This window comes from Falco biarmicus, chromosome Z (genome assembly GCF_023638135.1).
Source record: "Falco biarmicus isolate bFalBia1 chromosome Z, bFalBia1.pri, whole genome shotgun sequence".
Taxonomy (NCBI): Eukaryota; Metazoa; Chordata; class Aves; order Falconiformes; family Falconidae; genus Falco; species Falco biarmicus.
Window position 1 is genome coordinate 80,972,037 of NC_079311.1, and position 17,403 is coordinate 80,989,439.

The 17,403-nt window shown below is 36.7% G+C and overlaps 1 protein-coding gene across 4 annotated transcripts; it reads left to right on the plus strand.

Moving 5' to 3' along the window:
* Nucleotides 1-71: 71 nt before the first annotated feature.
* Nucleotides 72-15,577, plus strand: CZH18orf54 (chromosome Z C18orf54 homolog). 4 transcript variants are annotated; one of them, XM_056325071.1, is made up of 9 exons: nt 72-137; nt 580-736; nt 1,093-1,422; nt 7,412-8,182; nt 9,687-9,834; nt 10,858-10,966; nt 12,342-12,473; nt 14,005-14,078; nt 14,943-15,577. In XM_056325071.1, exons 3-9 carry the CDS (start codon nt 1,143-1,145, stop codon nt 14,956-14,958), a joined length of 1,530 nt encoding a protein of 509 aa, XP_056181046.1. In that variant the 5' UTR covers nt 72-137; nt 580-736; nt 1,093-1,142; the 3' UTR covers nt 14,959-15,577. The 4 variants fall into 4 exon arrangements, with proteins under 4 accessions (XP_056181046.1, XP_056181043.1, XP_056181045.1 ...); XM_056325068.1 differs by having other exon boundaries at nt 73-137; nt 14,964-15,577; XM_056325070.1 differs by having other exon boundaries at nt 75-152; nt 14,964-15,577.
* The last annotated feature ends 1,826 nt before the right edge of the window (nt 15,578-17,403 follow it).

Below are 17,403 nucleotides of genomic sequence, written 5' to 3' on the forward strand. Positions count from 1 at the left end.
GCCTTCCACGCCTTCCTGCCGCGGGGGCATGCCGGGAGCTGTAGTCCCGCTCGCGCCGCGCCGGCCGCCACTGCGCCTGCGCGTCGCCATTTTGTACAGGGACGCGGTCTCTTCAAAAACGCTGCGCGGGGAAGCTTGTAGGGGTGGCTGGTGTGGGTGGGGGGTGTCCGGGGTAGGGCTGGCGGGTTTGGTTGGTGTACTCTTTTGGCGTAGCGAAGTGGCCGTGCTTCTTTAGGCGGCCCTTCTGAGGGGAAGGGGGTTGGGGGGTGCCTGCCGCGGCCGGGCCTTGCCCGTGCGGGCCCGCTAGGTGCTGTGTGAGAATGGGGCCCGGGAGGCCCCTAGGCCGGTCGCCCAGCCCCTGGGCCGGTGCCCAGCTCGGCTTCCCGGGGAACACCGCTCGGCCTGGAAGAGTTAACCCTCACTGTGCCTTTTTCATATAAATCTTTATGCTGCCATTGCATGATGATCCTTGTATGTGTGCGGTACTGGATATAACAAAGTTATTAATCGTTATTCCTTGTTACAGCACCTGTTTCTTTAACACCTTAACAAGTTTTTCAAATGGTATTTTACCTACAGGGGTGAAGTGAACCGTTAGGTTTCTTTCAGTGATCTTGGCCATCCCGATTACTGCATTTGGAACCAGTCTGTGCTTCCAGCTCTTCAATTTACAGATTGTGGGGTTACAAAGGCATCTTGGATTCAGTTGACTATAAATTGTATAGACAAGACAATTGTAAGTGCTCCCACAGGGCTCGTAAAATTTTTTGCTGTATGTACCTGTTCCGCTTGTATACAGATACCAGCAAGGGTGATGCCTTCCTGCTCTTGTGACATGGAGTTGTTTAGGGGTTTTATGCTAAGCTACTTGTCTTTTTGTCTGTGAACACGTTTGCTGAGGATTCCAGCGGTGGTATGTATGTATGTATGACAAATTTATTTGAAAAACAGCAATTTGAATAGCTAAACAGTAATTTTCAGGAAAATAAGAATTACAGAACAAAAGTTAAAAAATCCTTAGTACATTACGGTTTGTGAGATGACATTTTAGTGCAGACGATCACTTGCACTTCCGTTTCTTTTTCCATTTAGATTCATAAAAAAAATGAGTAAAGATTCTAGCAGAAACCTGGATAAAAGCCATGACAAGCTCAATAAAAGAAAGCTGCGTCTGCTCTCCTGATTCAACAGTATCTTCGCTTTTAACAAGCTATAGCACTGACAGCAATACTCCGTACTCAAACACCTTGATCCACTACAAGGGCAAGCTTTACAGCTCTGCTTCTGAGGCTTTGGAGGCGTATATTGAAGATTTTGATTTAAGTCTCACATCTTCAGAAATAAGCACTGGAAAAATCTGCATATGTCAAAACACTCCCAAACAAGTTAAGTTTTCAAAGCATCGTACCAAAGGAAAACATGGTATGTCTCTGTAAATATGTTGTTTCATAAGTTTTGGTGTTTGCCATTCTGTTCTTTTGTTTTCACTGCCCATGGTATTGCAACTTCTCATCTTGCACCAGGTGTGTTTTGTTGAAGGAATAGTCCCTGCACAACTGCATGCAAGTCTTTATGGTGGTACAGTAAATGGTGCTTCGTTATAACTAGCAATATTTGTCATTCTCTGTATAATGCTTTTTTGTAAGTGCTTGGTGGATTGGTAAGACTTCATGACCGTGCTCATACATGCAGTAACAAATTACAGAGTATGGGATACAAGTTGTGTTTTCTGTGTGTGCATATATACTAAAGACAGTGTAAATCATAGCTTAAACCTGAATCTTGGGGGGCAGGGAATCAGTTTCCAGAGTAAGTAACATCAGAATCTAATTATTTGAGGGAGTTCCCTTAAATGGGGCTCTGTCTTAGAGCAATATTTGCCTCTTATCCATAGATTTTTATGAGATGTACTTTTGGGCCTGAAGTCTCACACAGCTGGGTAACATTTATGGGTTTGAATTGGCTTTTGTTACTATTAGTTAGCTTGAATAAAGACTTAATTAAGTCTGACAAAAAAAGAAGTGTCATAAAAAACCCTGAAAAAATGTATGATTCAAAAGTAATTCCTTATATGCCATCACTTATACCATATATGCATTAATAAATATGTAGCATAATTGCATGTTTTCCTTAGACTAATTATTAGGAAAATGCTTCATTTTAAGCCTGTCATTAATCAGATTAATATTTGGGTGGTTTTTGGGAGGTTTTAATGGTATATATTGCTCATTTTACGCAAAACAAGGGCAAATGCCTCTGAAAGAAGTGCATTTCACATTAATATTTTATATAATCAGTATGTTTCATTGAGTCATTCTGAGATAACAAAAGCTACCATCTTTTCTTTAGGTATTTAACATACATAAGAAACTATGATGTGCTTACAATATTCCTATTGACATACTTTATTTTTCATTCAAGTATATCTTTAAATGAGATAAAAAGCCACCCACAAAGTTTTGCAAGAAAAAGTAATAGCATAACACGTTGAAAGGACAATCCTTTGTGGTCAGATTGCAACAGTGCAAACTTAGTCATAACATTTATTTCGCTTAAGATGTTAGTAGTTACTCTACTCATCTTGTTTGTATATACAAGTAGTAATTAACCTCAGACTCAAAATTAGAAGCCATAGCTTAAGATCAGACTGAGTCAATAGAGTCAGTTTTGTTTGTCTCCCACTGACAGCAGCATGCTCTATCACAAGTACCCCACAACAGAATGGGAGTGGGAAGGGCTATTTGAAAGACAAAAACAAAACTACCCCCCCAGTTACTGGTGTACTCATGTCTTATAGCCAACAGGAATTGATCTATTGTCTAATCAATTTGGTCTCTACACACCTACAGTGCTGTCAACAGCTATTCCATGGTCTTCACTTTCCAGAGGCAGAAATTTAAGTCCTTAGTCAAGCAGACTTTCAGCCAAGAATGCAGCAATTACTTTCTATTATAAATTATTATGAATTTACTTAATAGTTATGACATCATATTTTATTGAATTTAATCATTACAATACAGCAGCTACCTGTGCTAGACACATGTAATTGTCTAGACCAGGGGTCCTCAAACTACGGCCCGCGGGTCGGATACAGCCCCCCAGGGTCCTCAATCTGGCCCCCGGTATTTACAGAACCCCCCCGCCGGGGGTTGGGGGGGGGAAACCAAGCAGCCGCAAATGACTGCCTGCCACTTCATCTGCGCGCCGGCCCCCTGGTTAAAAAGTTTGAGGACCCCTGGTCTAGATAGTCTATATGTTATTGACCAACTGTTAAGTATTGGAAGTTGGAAGTGAACATAAAACATTCAAATTAACATGGGTGGATTTTTTCCAGAGAGCTACTACTGTTAGTTTCATATTTCCTGTATCAGGAAGTTATAGAAGTTGAAGAACAGATCTTTAAGCAGTTTGTATTATCACCCCATAAAAGCTAGATAAAATTAGACTAAGACCGCTGCAAGGTTTGGTTCAAGGTCTTGAATAATTTTAATTTATTTTACTCCTATTTTTATTCAGATTACTGATAAATACAAGTAATGAGAATGATCCCTCCCCCAATTTCATCAGACTTAGCATCAGCTGTTTCAAACAAAAATACAGTCAATGTAACATTTCTCAGTAGTAGAGCAGTTATCAGTATCACCCAACAAACATTCATTTCAGTTCAGGTAAACCTCCTATGTCTACATTTATCTGCCCCCAAGCAGCATAAAACATCTAAACTGAATTGACCTTAACTTATCCAAAGATCATTTTTGTTCAGATAAAATGAAAATCCTCCTTATTCAAGAGACTCCAGAACTTACATGTGTGAACCAGAAGAGTGCCCTACTGAGTCAGACAAAACAAACTGAACATGAAATTTTCACTTTCATTAAAAATTGAAACGCAACATCTATATTTAAACAACTTTATTAACATAGTTAAGCAGTGATTAACATTCACATCTATTATATCACATCATACAAATGTAAATAAAAAATTACTACAGTACAATATATATTCTCTGCATGATCCAAAATACTTGGTGGCCCCAAAAACCTCTTTAAAATTCAGCAGCTTATCAAAAATTAAAACCATATTCTATTTAAAATGAAGTTCTGTTAGTAAATAGGCAGACTTCAAGAAGTATCGCTCAATTTAGTACAGTTTGAGACATTGCAGGAGGATATGTTTGAAGGAAACATTCAAACATTGTGGCAGATACAGAAACATCAGTTTTAAAGCTTCCAAGTAAAACTCATATCAACCTAAGTTGCCAGCAGAAAGATCAGTCATCTTTCATTTTAAACTATTCTATATATAGCATCCAATTAAAAATTTTAGAAGTGTTTAGTATTAGTAAGTAAGACATAAATAACTACCTATCTCTTCCCATGAAAAAAAGATAGTATTACAATGGAGATTTCAACAGCCATGTAAACCTGCTTATACCCATCCTTTATTTTCTAATCACCATCCTCACAAAAAAATCACCCTGGCCTTCTCAGTTTTGTTGCTCACCCAAAGTAAGGAATTAGATACCTAAGGCAAAAGTAGCACAGTAGAATCAGCTTACAGAAAAGTGATACTATGAGCACCGAATTATTTGAGATATGGATTTGGCTTACTTAAGTATACTGTAATACCACACAGGGATTCATCTACTGTAGAGCCATTTTAACTTCCCTCACATAAATACATTCAAGTACGTATCATTATTTTAGCAGAATATACTCTACAAGGCAAGCAACAAGAGTATTCACCTCAGAGTTTCCCATTTAAACTAATTATCTAAAACTAGCTCACTCCAACCATTAAGTACAAAGAGCAAGAGTCAATGGCAGACTAAAAAAAATTATATTGGAGAAAAATACTTAGTAGACTGATGGATGCAAGTCATTCTGGAGAATACATAGGTGAGTGAAATACACAGCTACTGATAAAGCTTTATTTACTCAAGATGAGGTTACTGGAAATACTTATGTAATATATCACAAATATGCATGCAAATTACATCAGCATCTATCAGAAATAACTGCAGGATGTTTTGCAATTTACAGCAGTCGTTTCACTGTAGAGCTTAACCTTTATCTAAGATAAAAAGTTACTCTTTAGACCCTATATAGAAAATTTTATGCATTTATCCTCATGAAAAGGACAGTATTGAAGCAATTAGTGTTAATTTGCAACTTCTTGACAAAAATCTGAAACGAAAGATTTCCAATACAATGTTACATTTAAAGCATTTTTCAAAAAATATTTAAGTTGTTTGAATATGGATGCATTTTCCTCAAGGGAAGAATGTTTTTGCACCTTTATCTGTTAATACATTCAATATGAATAAAATAGGTGAAGCAAAAGTCATTGTTGTTCAACAGTAGAAGGTTAATTCAGAGTAAGTTTAAGACAGAGGAGCTGCCTAATATAAAATACATAAACTGATATAATTAAGACACATTTTTATAAGCATGTGTTCTGAACAAAAAGGGCACAAGAGTATTCACCTGAGATAAAGCTAGTCTTTGATTATTTCTAAGTAGCAATGCATTTTGCTTGAGGAAAGCCACTTGAAACTTTAAAAAATACATTTTACTATTATATAATATATGCAGTTCAAGTAATTAAGATTGATGCTAACATAACAGTCCTAAAGAACTCAAAAAGAAAAAACAGTGTATCAATATTGTTAGTTACAAAATTTATGCTACTGCATAACTTTTACAAATTATAATTATTATAAATTTTAAACCCATTCTTCCAAAACTGATGTTTTGAGTACAAGCTTTAAGGAGCAATAAACTAAAGCATAAGAATCAGTTTATTACAATATATACATATTCACCAATTTTGAAAATAATCAAGCTTTGGAAAAAAATTACAAAATTGATTATTTTTGCTTGCACTGCTTAAAATAATGAAGCATTCTAATCTTCTTTCCTAAATGAAAAAAACAGTTTCCTGAATGTGCAATGAATAAAATTTAGTATTGAACTTCTAATTTAACAGCAATTTAGAACTGCCAAAAAGATGCATTTAATAAGGATTTTAAATACCCTTTCTGTTACCAACTTAGGTTGATCAGCAGCTTTTCTTCACTCTCTAAATCCTTCAAAAAGGGAAACTCAGAACAAGAAAAAGGCATATATAAAACCAGTAAACACTGACCTCCTGAGGTTCCTACAACAAAAATATTCAAGTAGAAAATCTGCAACATGACTTAGCAGCAATTTCTGTAGTTTAGCAGACTAACAGCACTTTAGAGTAGATAACTGTGCTTGAGCTAATTTATAATGGAAATGCTTTGGCTGTTACATCTAAAATAACAAAGTCCTAAGTACAGGCACACTTCATACCTGAAAAAGGATGCTTTCTTGGGTTGCATTGGCATGGATAGCTATGGTAGCATATTGTATTATTCAGGACTTTTTTTTTTTTTTTTTTTTACCTATAACCTTCCTCTAGTTTCACACTTTTCTTTCTTTTATCAAGACTGCAGTTTTTTAGCAGTGTTTAGCTTTTGGATTATATTTTTTCAGTACAAACCACCTTCTAGTTATGTTTAACTGATCTCCCAAACAAAAATAAGGATTCTGATTATCACTAAAAATGAGAAACTGTTCTGTGAAACGTGTCATCTCCTCACATTTTACGCTGAAATTTCCCTGTTCTTTGCAGAAGTCTTATTAGCTCCGTTCATGTATTACCTAGTCTATTTTGTATGGTTTTTTATTAGCTGTATGTTTTGTATCTTACAGTAGTCTTTAATATCAGTAACTGAAATCTGTATATTACAGTGGAAGTGAGGAAAAAAACCCCTCACTTCCAGGTACTAGTTGAGGCAAACCTATTTTTTGTGAATCAAAGAGCTTCATAGCTTCTGTTAAAAAAAGGGATTTAATACTATAACTCTTCCCTGAAAAACTGTCAGGCATGTAAATTTCTGTAGAATCACAAAATGCATCTGTAGGGCCATTATCTGGCTACTTGCCTTGCAAGCTGCTGCTTTTAGCCACCTTTTTTCTCTAGTAAATATGCTCAGTTTCAGTATGGGAAAGGCCATCCCTGACATTACTGTGTGGAGGAAGCATCGCTACTAGGTCTGAAATACTAAGGATGTATCTGCAAAATACATAGTTCTGAATGTGAAACTAAAAATGGACTGTATAATGTTGACTGCTTGTTTCTCAAAAAGTTAAAGAAAATATTCAAAGCTGTAAATGTACTATGAAAGGAGGGGTAACTTTTGATAGGTAAGGTTCCTATCAAGATCCTGATTAGAAATGGAACTGTTCTTGTAAGAACTGTAATTCAGTACCCCATGGTAAAGAATATATTTCATCTTTTAACTATTACTTCATGTTAGATCTTACAAATGTGTCCTCGTAAGCTTGAAGTATAGCAAGTCATGTAAAATATCTTTGTTTTTCAGAATTGGATGATTTTAATCGGCATGTGGGATTGGGTTTTCTTGCCTCACCCTCTAGAAGGCAGAGTGAGTGTGACCCAGACTCCATTAGTCTTGCGACAGATGATCTGTTAGCATTTCCAGCAGATGGATCACTGCCCTTTGTCCAACACAATCTTCTTAAATCAGAGCATCAAAGTAGTGAGTGGAACAGATGGTCCCTTAAAACATCTTTCTGCCCTTGTCAAACCTCGTTACTTGATACTGCAAGTGGTTTCAGTCTCCAGGAGAATGAGAAAGCTGTTGCTCACCAGAATCCACAAAAAGACTTCAGCAAAAAGAAACACAATGTGTCTGCACCGGATAGGTGCAGTTCTGTCTCCTCTAAAGGAAGTTTGAAACTCTTGTCTTTTGCAGAGAAATCTAACACTTCTAAGAATTATCCAAGGTGGCTTACCAGTCAGAAGTCTGACTTAAGTGTATCTGAGATAAGTAGTGTTGCCAATTTTCATTACCCAGTCTGGCTTAAGAGTTACAGCCTTTTTTCTGGATCAACCAAAGAAAGCGATGGTCAAAGTTCTAATATACAAGGAAAAGCTTCCTCTCCACAAGCTTTTGAGATACTGAGAAAAAGACACTCTGTAGATAAAGACTGTTCTAATTTTTTTGAACAAAATGCTTGCCTGGATCTGAGAAGTGATAACAAAATAGAAGGAAGTTGCAACTATGACAGTCCAGATGCATGCTTCCCATCTGATAACTCATTTTCAAGACATACTAAAAAGCCATTTAGAGGTAACTATATTTCATATTTATGTTTTAATTTTGAGGGTACGCATATAAAGACTTGTACTTTTTTTTTTAAATCAACACTAGCTATGTTGGTCTGACTGCACTGTACACTAGATTTATTCACTTCCATCTCTGACAAATCCCTTGAAGCACTTACTAGTAGCTGACCAAGTTAAACAGCTTTTATACTGTTTAGTTTTCATATATAAATCAATATTTAAGCATTACTTTTACAGCAAAGTATTTGTTGCTGTGGCATATTTAGTATCTTAATGCAAGATAATGACATTAATTCCATAAATACTTTTAATAGAATTTCAAGCATTACATTACATGAATTGTAACCCTGGGGGAAAGAGATTCCTAAACATAGTGTAAATGAACCTGTCACATTGGTAAAAAATACCATTTATTGTGCAATCTTTTTCTCTACTTTATGCAGTCAGCAGGAGGTCTTTGTAACCCATATATTTAGGTTATCTAGTGCCTTCAGTTTATGTGGAGACTTTCCTTTCTCATGTAGCTACTATTTGCAGCAGACCATCGCTCTTCTGAAGCCAGAAGGCTGTCCTGTGGTGAAGCACCATCTTTGTATTATGAAATATCAGCAAGACTTGCTTTGATATGAAAGATTAACATTTCAAAGTGTTAATTACCTTCATTTCCAAGTTCATTCATTTAAAAAGAAAAATAATTTTTTTGTTATGCAAAGCATAAATACTGGTCTCCCCATTTTCCAAGAGGTTATATATAAAAACTAAGTTAAAATGTTGTTTATGTTGTGAATTCAAAGCAACAAAATGTCAGATATGCAAATACCTTCCTAATGTGTATGCATGATGAACTTTACATCCAGGGTTGTATCTTTTTTTTCTTCACACAGAAAATTTTACTGATCATGAATAGGCTAGGTATAAAAAAATGTGAGAATGTGTCTGTCACTTTGAGTGCTTGTCTCAACCTATTTTTAAATGTTCGACCCATATGTGATTGTGTATGTGTATGTGATTTGCATGTATATGTTGCGTGGTTTCTCTCCCAAGTGCCTGTAAAATCAGCTCTTAGAAAAACCTGTACAAAAATAGTAAGAAAACTAACCTGAGGACTTACAGTATTAATAAGCAATATTTAACATTGTATTGCGAATTAATATTGATTATATTTTCTATAGTATGAAAGCACATGAAAAACATTAATCTTGAATACTGCATATGATACTTAGTTTGCGTAAGTTAGAAAAAAAAAAAAAAAAACAAAACCAAAAACGTTTGACTACTTTAAATATGTACTGGCTAGAACCTTGCAGGTCCCATTTGGTACTGAGGATTTATGTGCCAGTCCAAGATAACCAAAGGAGTTGTATTGATGCTGTACTCTCTGTAAAATATTTTTACTGCTAACTGATTTGTAGTAATTTCCTTTGAGTATCACATCAAATTAAAATAGGGAAATAATGCCCTTGAAGAGGGTTGGACACATTGTGTCCTGGTGTTTGTTTTTTTTTTAGAGGACCAGCTTGATCTACTTACCTTGAAGGTCAACAGAGGTCTGGAGGGTTCAACTGAAGATTTGTCAGATAATCTGAAAAATGATGGTAATCCTACAACAGATATACTAGGAGCAGAGATGACATGGGAAAATGTTCCAGGTGCTTTGTAAGTCAATAAAGATTTTGGACTAATTTGTTTGTGAAAATGCATAATGTATTTAATTGCTTTTGTATATAGATTATAAGTAACTGTGCTGTGGCATGCACATAAAAGATTGACTATTAGATTTCTTGCTAGTGCTAAATGTTTGATATTTCAAGGTCAGGGGATTGGGGTACTGCTTTCCCTTTTTCACTGACTTGCAAGGAGTGCTATCAATATTACTTATTGTTGCCTTTTAGTAACATCTTTGTATATTGATGATATGTAAGAAATACTTGTTTCAAGAGAAAAATTATTTCATGGAACTTAAATTGACATATTTACTAGTTTATGATTAATAATTTATGAAAAACAAGTTAATAGTGGGAAGTCCCTTGTTTAAAAAAAGCAGTGGGGGCTTGGGAAGTTTTGGAGGGGTCTTGGGAGTGAAATTCTGGTTATCCCAAGAGCTGAGAGGTTATTTCACAGGATCAAAAGTGCTAAAAATATACTAGTATTTCCTATGGTTTTGAAGAAGCGACTTAGGTATATGTGGTTCTGGGTGTTGTCTCTTGGCTTCCCTTTACCTCAGAAGATTTTGAACTATTGGTTAATTTTGGCAATATTTAACAGGCAAGAGTGTCAAAATGTAGCATTCCTGCATGTGGTAACAGAAGTGGTACTACTCATGCTCCTGTTCAGAGAGATATATAATCTAACCTCCTGCTAGCCACCAGAGTGTTAGTGGAGGAGTACCAAGTGTAAGAAGAACACCCATGTGTAATAAATCATAGCTAAGAAGTCCTTACCTTGCATTTTTTGTTGATATTTATGGCTACCCATGTTTTGATTATACTGGCAAAGCTGGAACAAATATTTACAAGTCTCTCTGACATACACCAAAGTGCTGACAAGACTACTCAGTGCCCCTTTGGTGTTGCAGTTATGCAGTATATCTGGTTTCATCATAATGACTGTATCCTAAACCAATTATTTTAGTTTATAAGCCTGTTGTTATTCTCCATTGCATGTTTAATGTTGGTTTAGCAAACCATCAGTGCCTGTGTGCTGTGAGGATGTGGAGGATGCTCTACCATTCCCCAAGGCAGATATCATACACAAATTCTTGAAAGACTGTTTACATGACAAAAGTAAGGTCAGTAAAAGTGAGTATGTATTTCTGAATGCCCAAAATATAAGACTGGTAAATATTAGAAGGGGGAGTACCTGTAAACTGGTTTTTCTTCTTCTATAATGTATGAAGTAGAAAGTCTAACTGAAATAGTTTAGTCATACTTGAGCATGATGAGTTCATAGTAGTTAAATCCTATAATCTAACCTTTGGTCACAATTATGATTAAGAAAGAATCTAACTATAAAATGCTTTGTTTAGTAATAGGTTGGCTTGTACACTTCATGTTTTGTTTAAATAATAATTTCCCTGCCTTGAGTAAAAGAAGACATTCCTTTTGTTATTGATGTATTAATACTACTAATTTCATAGCCTGGCTGATGTACTGTTAGGTATGAGTCAAGTTCAAGAGGTAAGTTAAATAATATATTTCTTCTTATTTATGCTCTTGCACTGGAATTGGATTGTGGATTGTATTTACTCTTCTGATTATTCATAATTTTATTCCCATTCTTACATATTAAACACCTTCCTGGCAGTCTTAATATTGTTCAGTCTTTAATTTTGGTTATATGAACCCTTTATCCTTTTCTCAGCTAGGGACATGAGCACGGAACCCAGTATTCTAGTTAAAAGGCATACTATTCATTTATGTGCTGGTATATTTACTTTCTGCCCTGTTGTCCTTGAATCTTAACTGCTCTAAGATTCTGTTTTCCTATCTTGTTAGTAAACAGAGCAGCACCCTTTAAGTTCTTCCACTGTGGTACATCCTTCTGTTTCCCGAAGGAGTTCATTGATACAGAGCCCAAGGTTGTGCATGAGTAATTCAAATTATTCTGTCTGATGCATGGTACTTCACTGTATTTCATTCTTCATGCTTCCCGTTCTCTTGGTTTTGCTAGATCATCAGACGTTTCTGGACACAAGCATCTCTAAATTACCCACAAATTTTTGTCACCTTGAGTTAATTTGCTTTTTTGATTATAGAATGAGCAGATACCATATAGATGCTAATCTTATGCATAAATCTATGCTTATCATTAAGGAAGCTTACTTGCTCTGTCAGTCATGAAATGTTGAAACATGTTCCAGTACTGCTGTCATAGCATTACAGGGACTGACAGTCAATATTCTTGAATTATTTCACACAAGCCTGGGCTGAAGCCGTTCTGTGTTGCTTCAGGCCTTCCTAACCATTTGTGTATTTACAGGGACTTCACTGACTGTACTGTGGCATAAATTAAGACGACCAGTGTAGCATCATACATGTACAATTTATAAATAGACTTCATACATATACAATTCATAAATAGACCTTTGAAGAACAGGTAGAAGGAAACACTTTATTATTTTATGTGCACTGCAAGATCAACAAACTCTTTGCATTTTGGTTTAGGAAAATACTTTTTCTGGAGATCATCATCACAGGCCCCTTGAAGCTTTGAAGCTAATGTTGTTTAAACTTCAAGCAATTCAGGGAAGTTTAAGCCGGATTGAAACTGCTGAACAAAAGAAAGAGTCTGAGAAAGTGAGTAGTCAGTTTTCTTATGTCATATCTTGTCACAATGGTTGTGTAAATTTCTGGGAAAAACTGTTAGTTCTTTTATAGACTTTGGTTTCCAGTCTTCATAGAATACTGGCAGCAGATTCAATCCAGTTTGCATCAGAATATGTTCGTGACTGCAGTGCCCTGCATCCCCTCGGCCTTGCTGGAGGCTCAGCGCTCCCACTCGCTGCGGCGGCTGCTTTTTTTGGGGCACTGCCTGGCGGGGCGGTAACTCCAGTGGCCTGGGCCCTGCTGCAGAAAGCAGCACCAGGAGATGGCGACATCTCAGGCAGTCCTGCCCGGAGAGAGCAGGCTTGCTCTCCGCTGCTCTAGGAACAGCTGTGCTTGGAAAAAGTTACCTTCTGGTAGTATCCCCGTCAATTATTTCAGGGGCAATGCATCAAAATCCTTGTCTCCTTTGGCATCAGTGAGTTGGTATTTTTGTGGCACTTTTGCTTCAAAATTATTTCATAGACTTTTACCCTCACTGTTTACCTTTTTCGGAGTGTTGCTTGCATACGGTTCTTAAACCCTGTGTCCTAGGCTTGGTAGTGAATGAAATTGCTCCATATATACCTGGATCAGGCAGGCTCGGGGAATGGGCCAACAGGAACCTTACAAAATTCCACAGGGGCAAATGCAAGAACTCATACCTGGGAAGAAAGAAACCATGGCAGTAATGCAGGCTGGGCACTGCCTAACTGTTCTGTTGAAAATGCCCATAAAATAGGCATTTTCATGAAATGAAATGGGTCTTGGTAGGTACAAGCTGAATATGAGCCATCTATGTGCCCTGGCAGCGAAGAGGAACAGCAGGGCCCGGGCTATATGGACAGGAAGGAGCACAGGCAACACATCAAGAGAAATGCTTGTCTGTCCCTCTGTATCCCCCAGCACTTCCTAAACCACATCTCTAACGCTGCATCCAGGTTTAGGCCCCTCTCTTAGGAGTGATGTCAGGAAGCTGGTAGAGGGGTACCTAGATGGTTGGGGGCTACAACACTTGTCTGGGGTGGGGGGCTGAGGGAGCTGGCCTTGTTCAGGCTGGCGGAGAGGAAGTTTGGGGGGATCTAATTGGCGTCTTCCTGCACCTTTGAGGAAGGTATCAAGAAAATGGAGCCAGGTCTTCATAGTGGGGCACAGTAGAAGGATGAGGAATGGGGATGAATTGAAACAGGAGGTTCACACTGGATATTGGGAGAAACTTTTTCACCCTGCAGATAGCCAAGCAGTGGAGCAAGTTGTTAGAGAGAGGTTGTGCAGTCTATGACCTTGCAGATTTTCGAGATGTGACTGGATAAAAGCCCTGAGCAACCTGCTGTAACCTCGTAGCTTCCCCTGCTTTGAGCAGGAGCCCACCTCCTGAGATTTCTCCCAAGCTTATTTCCTTTATGATGCTATAAAGTTGTTGGCAATCCTTTCCAGTGGAATGTGCTATAAAAGATTCCTGTTTTCTGGCATATTCAGCTATTCTTCCTTCCCTCCATTAACAATTTTTTTGTGTGTTTTTAAGCTTTCTGAAACAGCAGAGGCTGAATTAAAACTGTGTGACAGTGAAATAATCCCTCTTACTAATTCTATTCAGAAGTAAGTGACCATTGTTTTTTCTGGCTTTTCAATGTTTTCAGAAAGTGCAGAAAAGGAATGATCAATTAGCTAAAAGCTGTCATGTGATCTGAAAAGTTTATTAAGAATAAGACAGTAGTGACTAATTAAAAACATGGTAGTTCATGGAGCAGAGAAATAGCTAGTGGATAGTTGCAGAGACATACTCTGTAAGTAAGCATTTGTATTTCATTTGTATCAATAGATTAATTACTACTACTCAATAGATTAATTATTCCTACACATAGACTTTAAAATAATCAGACTTGGAGTAGTATGTAATGCGGGACAAAATATTGTGGTTTTCACTACAGTGAGAAAATAATTGCTGTAAAACAGATTTCATTAATGGAATCAGCAGAATCCTACTAAACAGTTATAAATAACTAAAGAAATAAGTTTGAGAAAAGGCAGAATGGAAAATGAGTTTATTATGTAGGACATATGTTTCAACAAAACTGTGGAGTATAGTTCTATAATGTAAAAGTAAAACATTTTAAAGGATTTTTGAATTGAAAAAAATAGTGACTTTCAGTATTGATCTGCTATTTTATGACGTTAAGTTTTGCAGTTTCATATCCTGTGTTAAATACCCATTTTGTAATAATTTAATAGTAGCTGTGTGTTTGAGCACCTGTATTTGAGAAGACACATTTAAAATTTCAGTTGCAAAAAGTATTTTCTTTTTTAAAAAACATTTTGATGTATTTTATAATCTCTACAACCAATTAAGTGGGACAGTTAGAGATGTAAACTGTCTATATTACCATTCAAACTGTTAAACTATGAGAAATCATTATCCTTTTGTCTTAAACATATATAGTAACGTATACACTGTTCTTGAAGTCTTCATTTTTCCTAATCTAGGGTTTTACACCATTTGTCACATCGGTAAAGTCTTGTTGAAGATAACAGTAACCACTGAGAGAAGACTGATGATCATGAAGATGAACAAAAAAATAAAAATCTGTGAAGCTGATACCTAGAAGTGTTTTAATATTGTATAATTTAAATAACTTGTCAGCCTGACCACTAGTCAGAATTTTTTTGAAGGCTGAACCAGTGCATGTTCTCAGAAATGTTGTATTCACTATTTCTGTACATATTTGTTCTTTTTAGTAATTACTACAAAGCATAATTGAGTATTAGTGCTGCCAACAGGATCTAACAATGTGACAAGATATACCACTTTTTAAGGACAATTTAATTAATAATGCCAACATTTTAATGGAAGAATCTGTGTGTTTATAAGAATTTATAAAAAATTATTTGGCCAATTCTACTCATCACTTATTACATGGCCTATTAGAAACAGGGGAAGATCAACATCATGTGTAAAGTTAAGCAATGAGGTTTAGCAATAAAATAATTACATAATATTTTCAGTGCTGTTCTTTCTAACAGGACTGGAGTTGATGTAATTGTATGTTCCTTGTGGTTCCATGACCACAAACTTACCAAATATATTGTATCAAAAAGCATCTGAAGTCTTTTTGAATTGTCCTCCTTTCACACCCCAGTGAAGCTTGGTTCTTTGGGGAGAGAAGGCCCTTGTTTAGGGGCACGGAAAGTTTCAGCTGAGCTGATTCAGAGCTAGTTGTCACTGTTACTGGGAAGTCCTAATCACCCTTCCATTTTCCTTGTTTTGTTCTTGGCTTTAGAGCATATCAAATCCTTCAGTGGGCCTAAATAGGCAGAGAAGTAATAGATTTCATTTTTTTTTGCCCCCCAGCATAATTGAATAGAATTAGCTCGTGAAGGCCACTGATAAGCACTGGAACTTGTGCATGGGAGAGAGGACTAGGACTTATGCCATTTGCCAACAGCAAATTGAGAGGCAAAGAGAAAAGCTGTAAGTAGTAACTTGAGTTGTGAATTGAAATATATTGACAAACATTTTGAAAGGAGCCTTTTGCACCTCTTCTGAGGCTTACATAATGTAGCCTAGCATTTTGTGCTGTCAGTAAACAAAATATATGGCGACATGCCTTTCTAGTGAACTCTTTCCTTTTAATCTGCGTGTTTATGTATGTACACATGAGAAAGCAGGTACCTGAGCATGTACTGATTCTGAGAAATGAAACCAGAAGAAAAAGTAGAAAGATTACCTATGTATTTCTCTCATCTTCCTATTAAGAATTAGTAAGTAGAGCTAGAGTAATAGATGACTTCATTTTATGGCTGTCATGATATCATGAGAATATACGTAGGTCATAAGTGATACATAATAGTGTTATTTCAGGCAGATGTTATTGGCCTTTCTTAAATGCTGCGTTAGATCAGAGTATAGAAATTAAAATCACTCCTAGAAAACTTCCTTGTAGAAACTTTTTATAACACATTTCATTGCTGAGACATGAATGTACAAATCCACTGATACTGTGGGTATAACTGTTGTCTGCATTAAGCCACTATCTGTTTGCCAAAGGTCATTTTATTAAAAGAATTCAGATGTGCAAAGAAAGATGAGGTGGTTTTCCTGATGTCATACATGTTTGTGTATGGATCATGAATTTACTCTACTTTTGCGCTACTCTGGATGCTATGTGTAGGTGCTTACACGTAGTATGTAAGCTGCATCATTTTGAGCATACCTCAAACGCTCAGCACAAGTAGTGTGACACTGCTTAAAGCCATCATAGCTCTCCTGTTCCTGAAGGCAGTTTGTGCCTTTATAGCTCACAGTAGAAAAGCAGATTTATGCATCTAGGTGTATAGGTACTCCTTGGGGCGCTGGGAGCGCAAGCGAGGTGGACTCAAAGCTAAGGCTTGGTGCCCTGTGAGAGTACTTAGAGGTTATACCACACTCCCTTTGTATCCTGCTTGCAAGGGTGCATAGGACAAATGTCAAGCACCCCCTTCTCCCTTAGAGCTTCTCTTGATGGTAGGGCAGGGTTTGTTTGCTATTTAGAAAGTCTTTTTTATTAGTTCTTGCTTGGAGAATCCTCATACCTATCCCTACTTGTGAGATTCCTCATTCTTTGGAGTTGTTGTTGTTATTAGCCTCCAGATATTTCTGCTTTATCAGTTTAATGCACTTTGGAGAATTTGGCACAGGATCAACTTTTTTTTTTTTTTTCATAGCACACAGACCTAGGTACAATGAAAAGTACTGTTGATATTAAATATTCCTATTTACTAACTTTTGTGGGCCAGGTATGAAGGACTTTGATCATGAATAAGGTCCACTGTGTGAGGTGCTGTACTACACAAGATAAAAGTACCTTAAGTGTGTGAAACCATGCAAGTAAGTGGCACAATTTCTTACTGTAAACAACAGAAATCCCAGTAAGAATAGAATCAAATG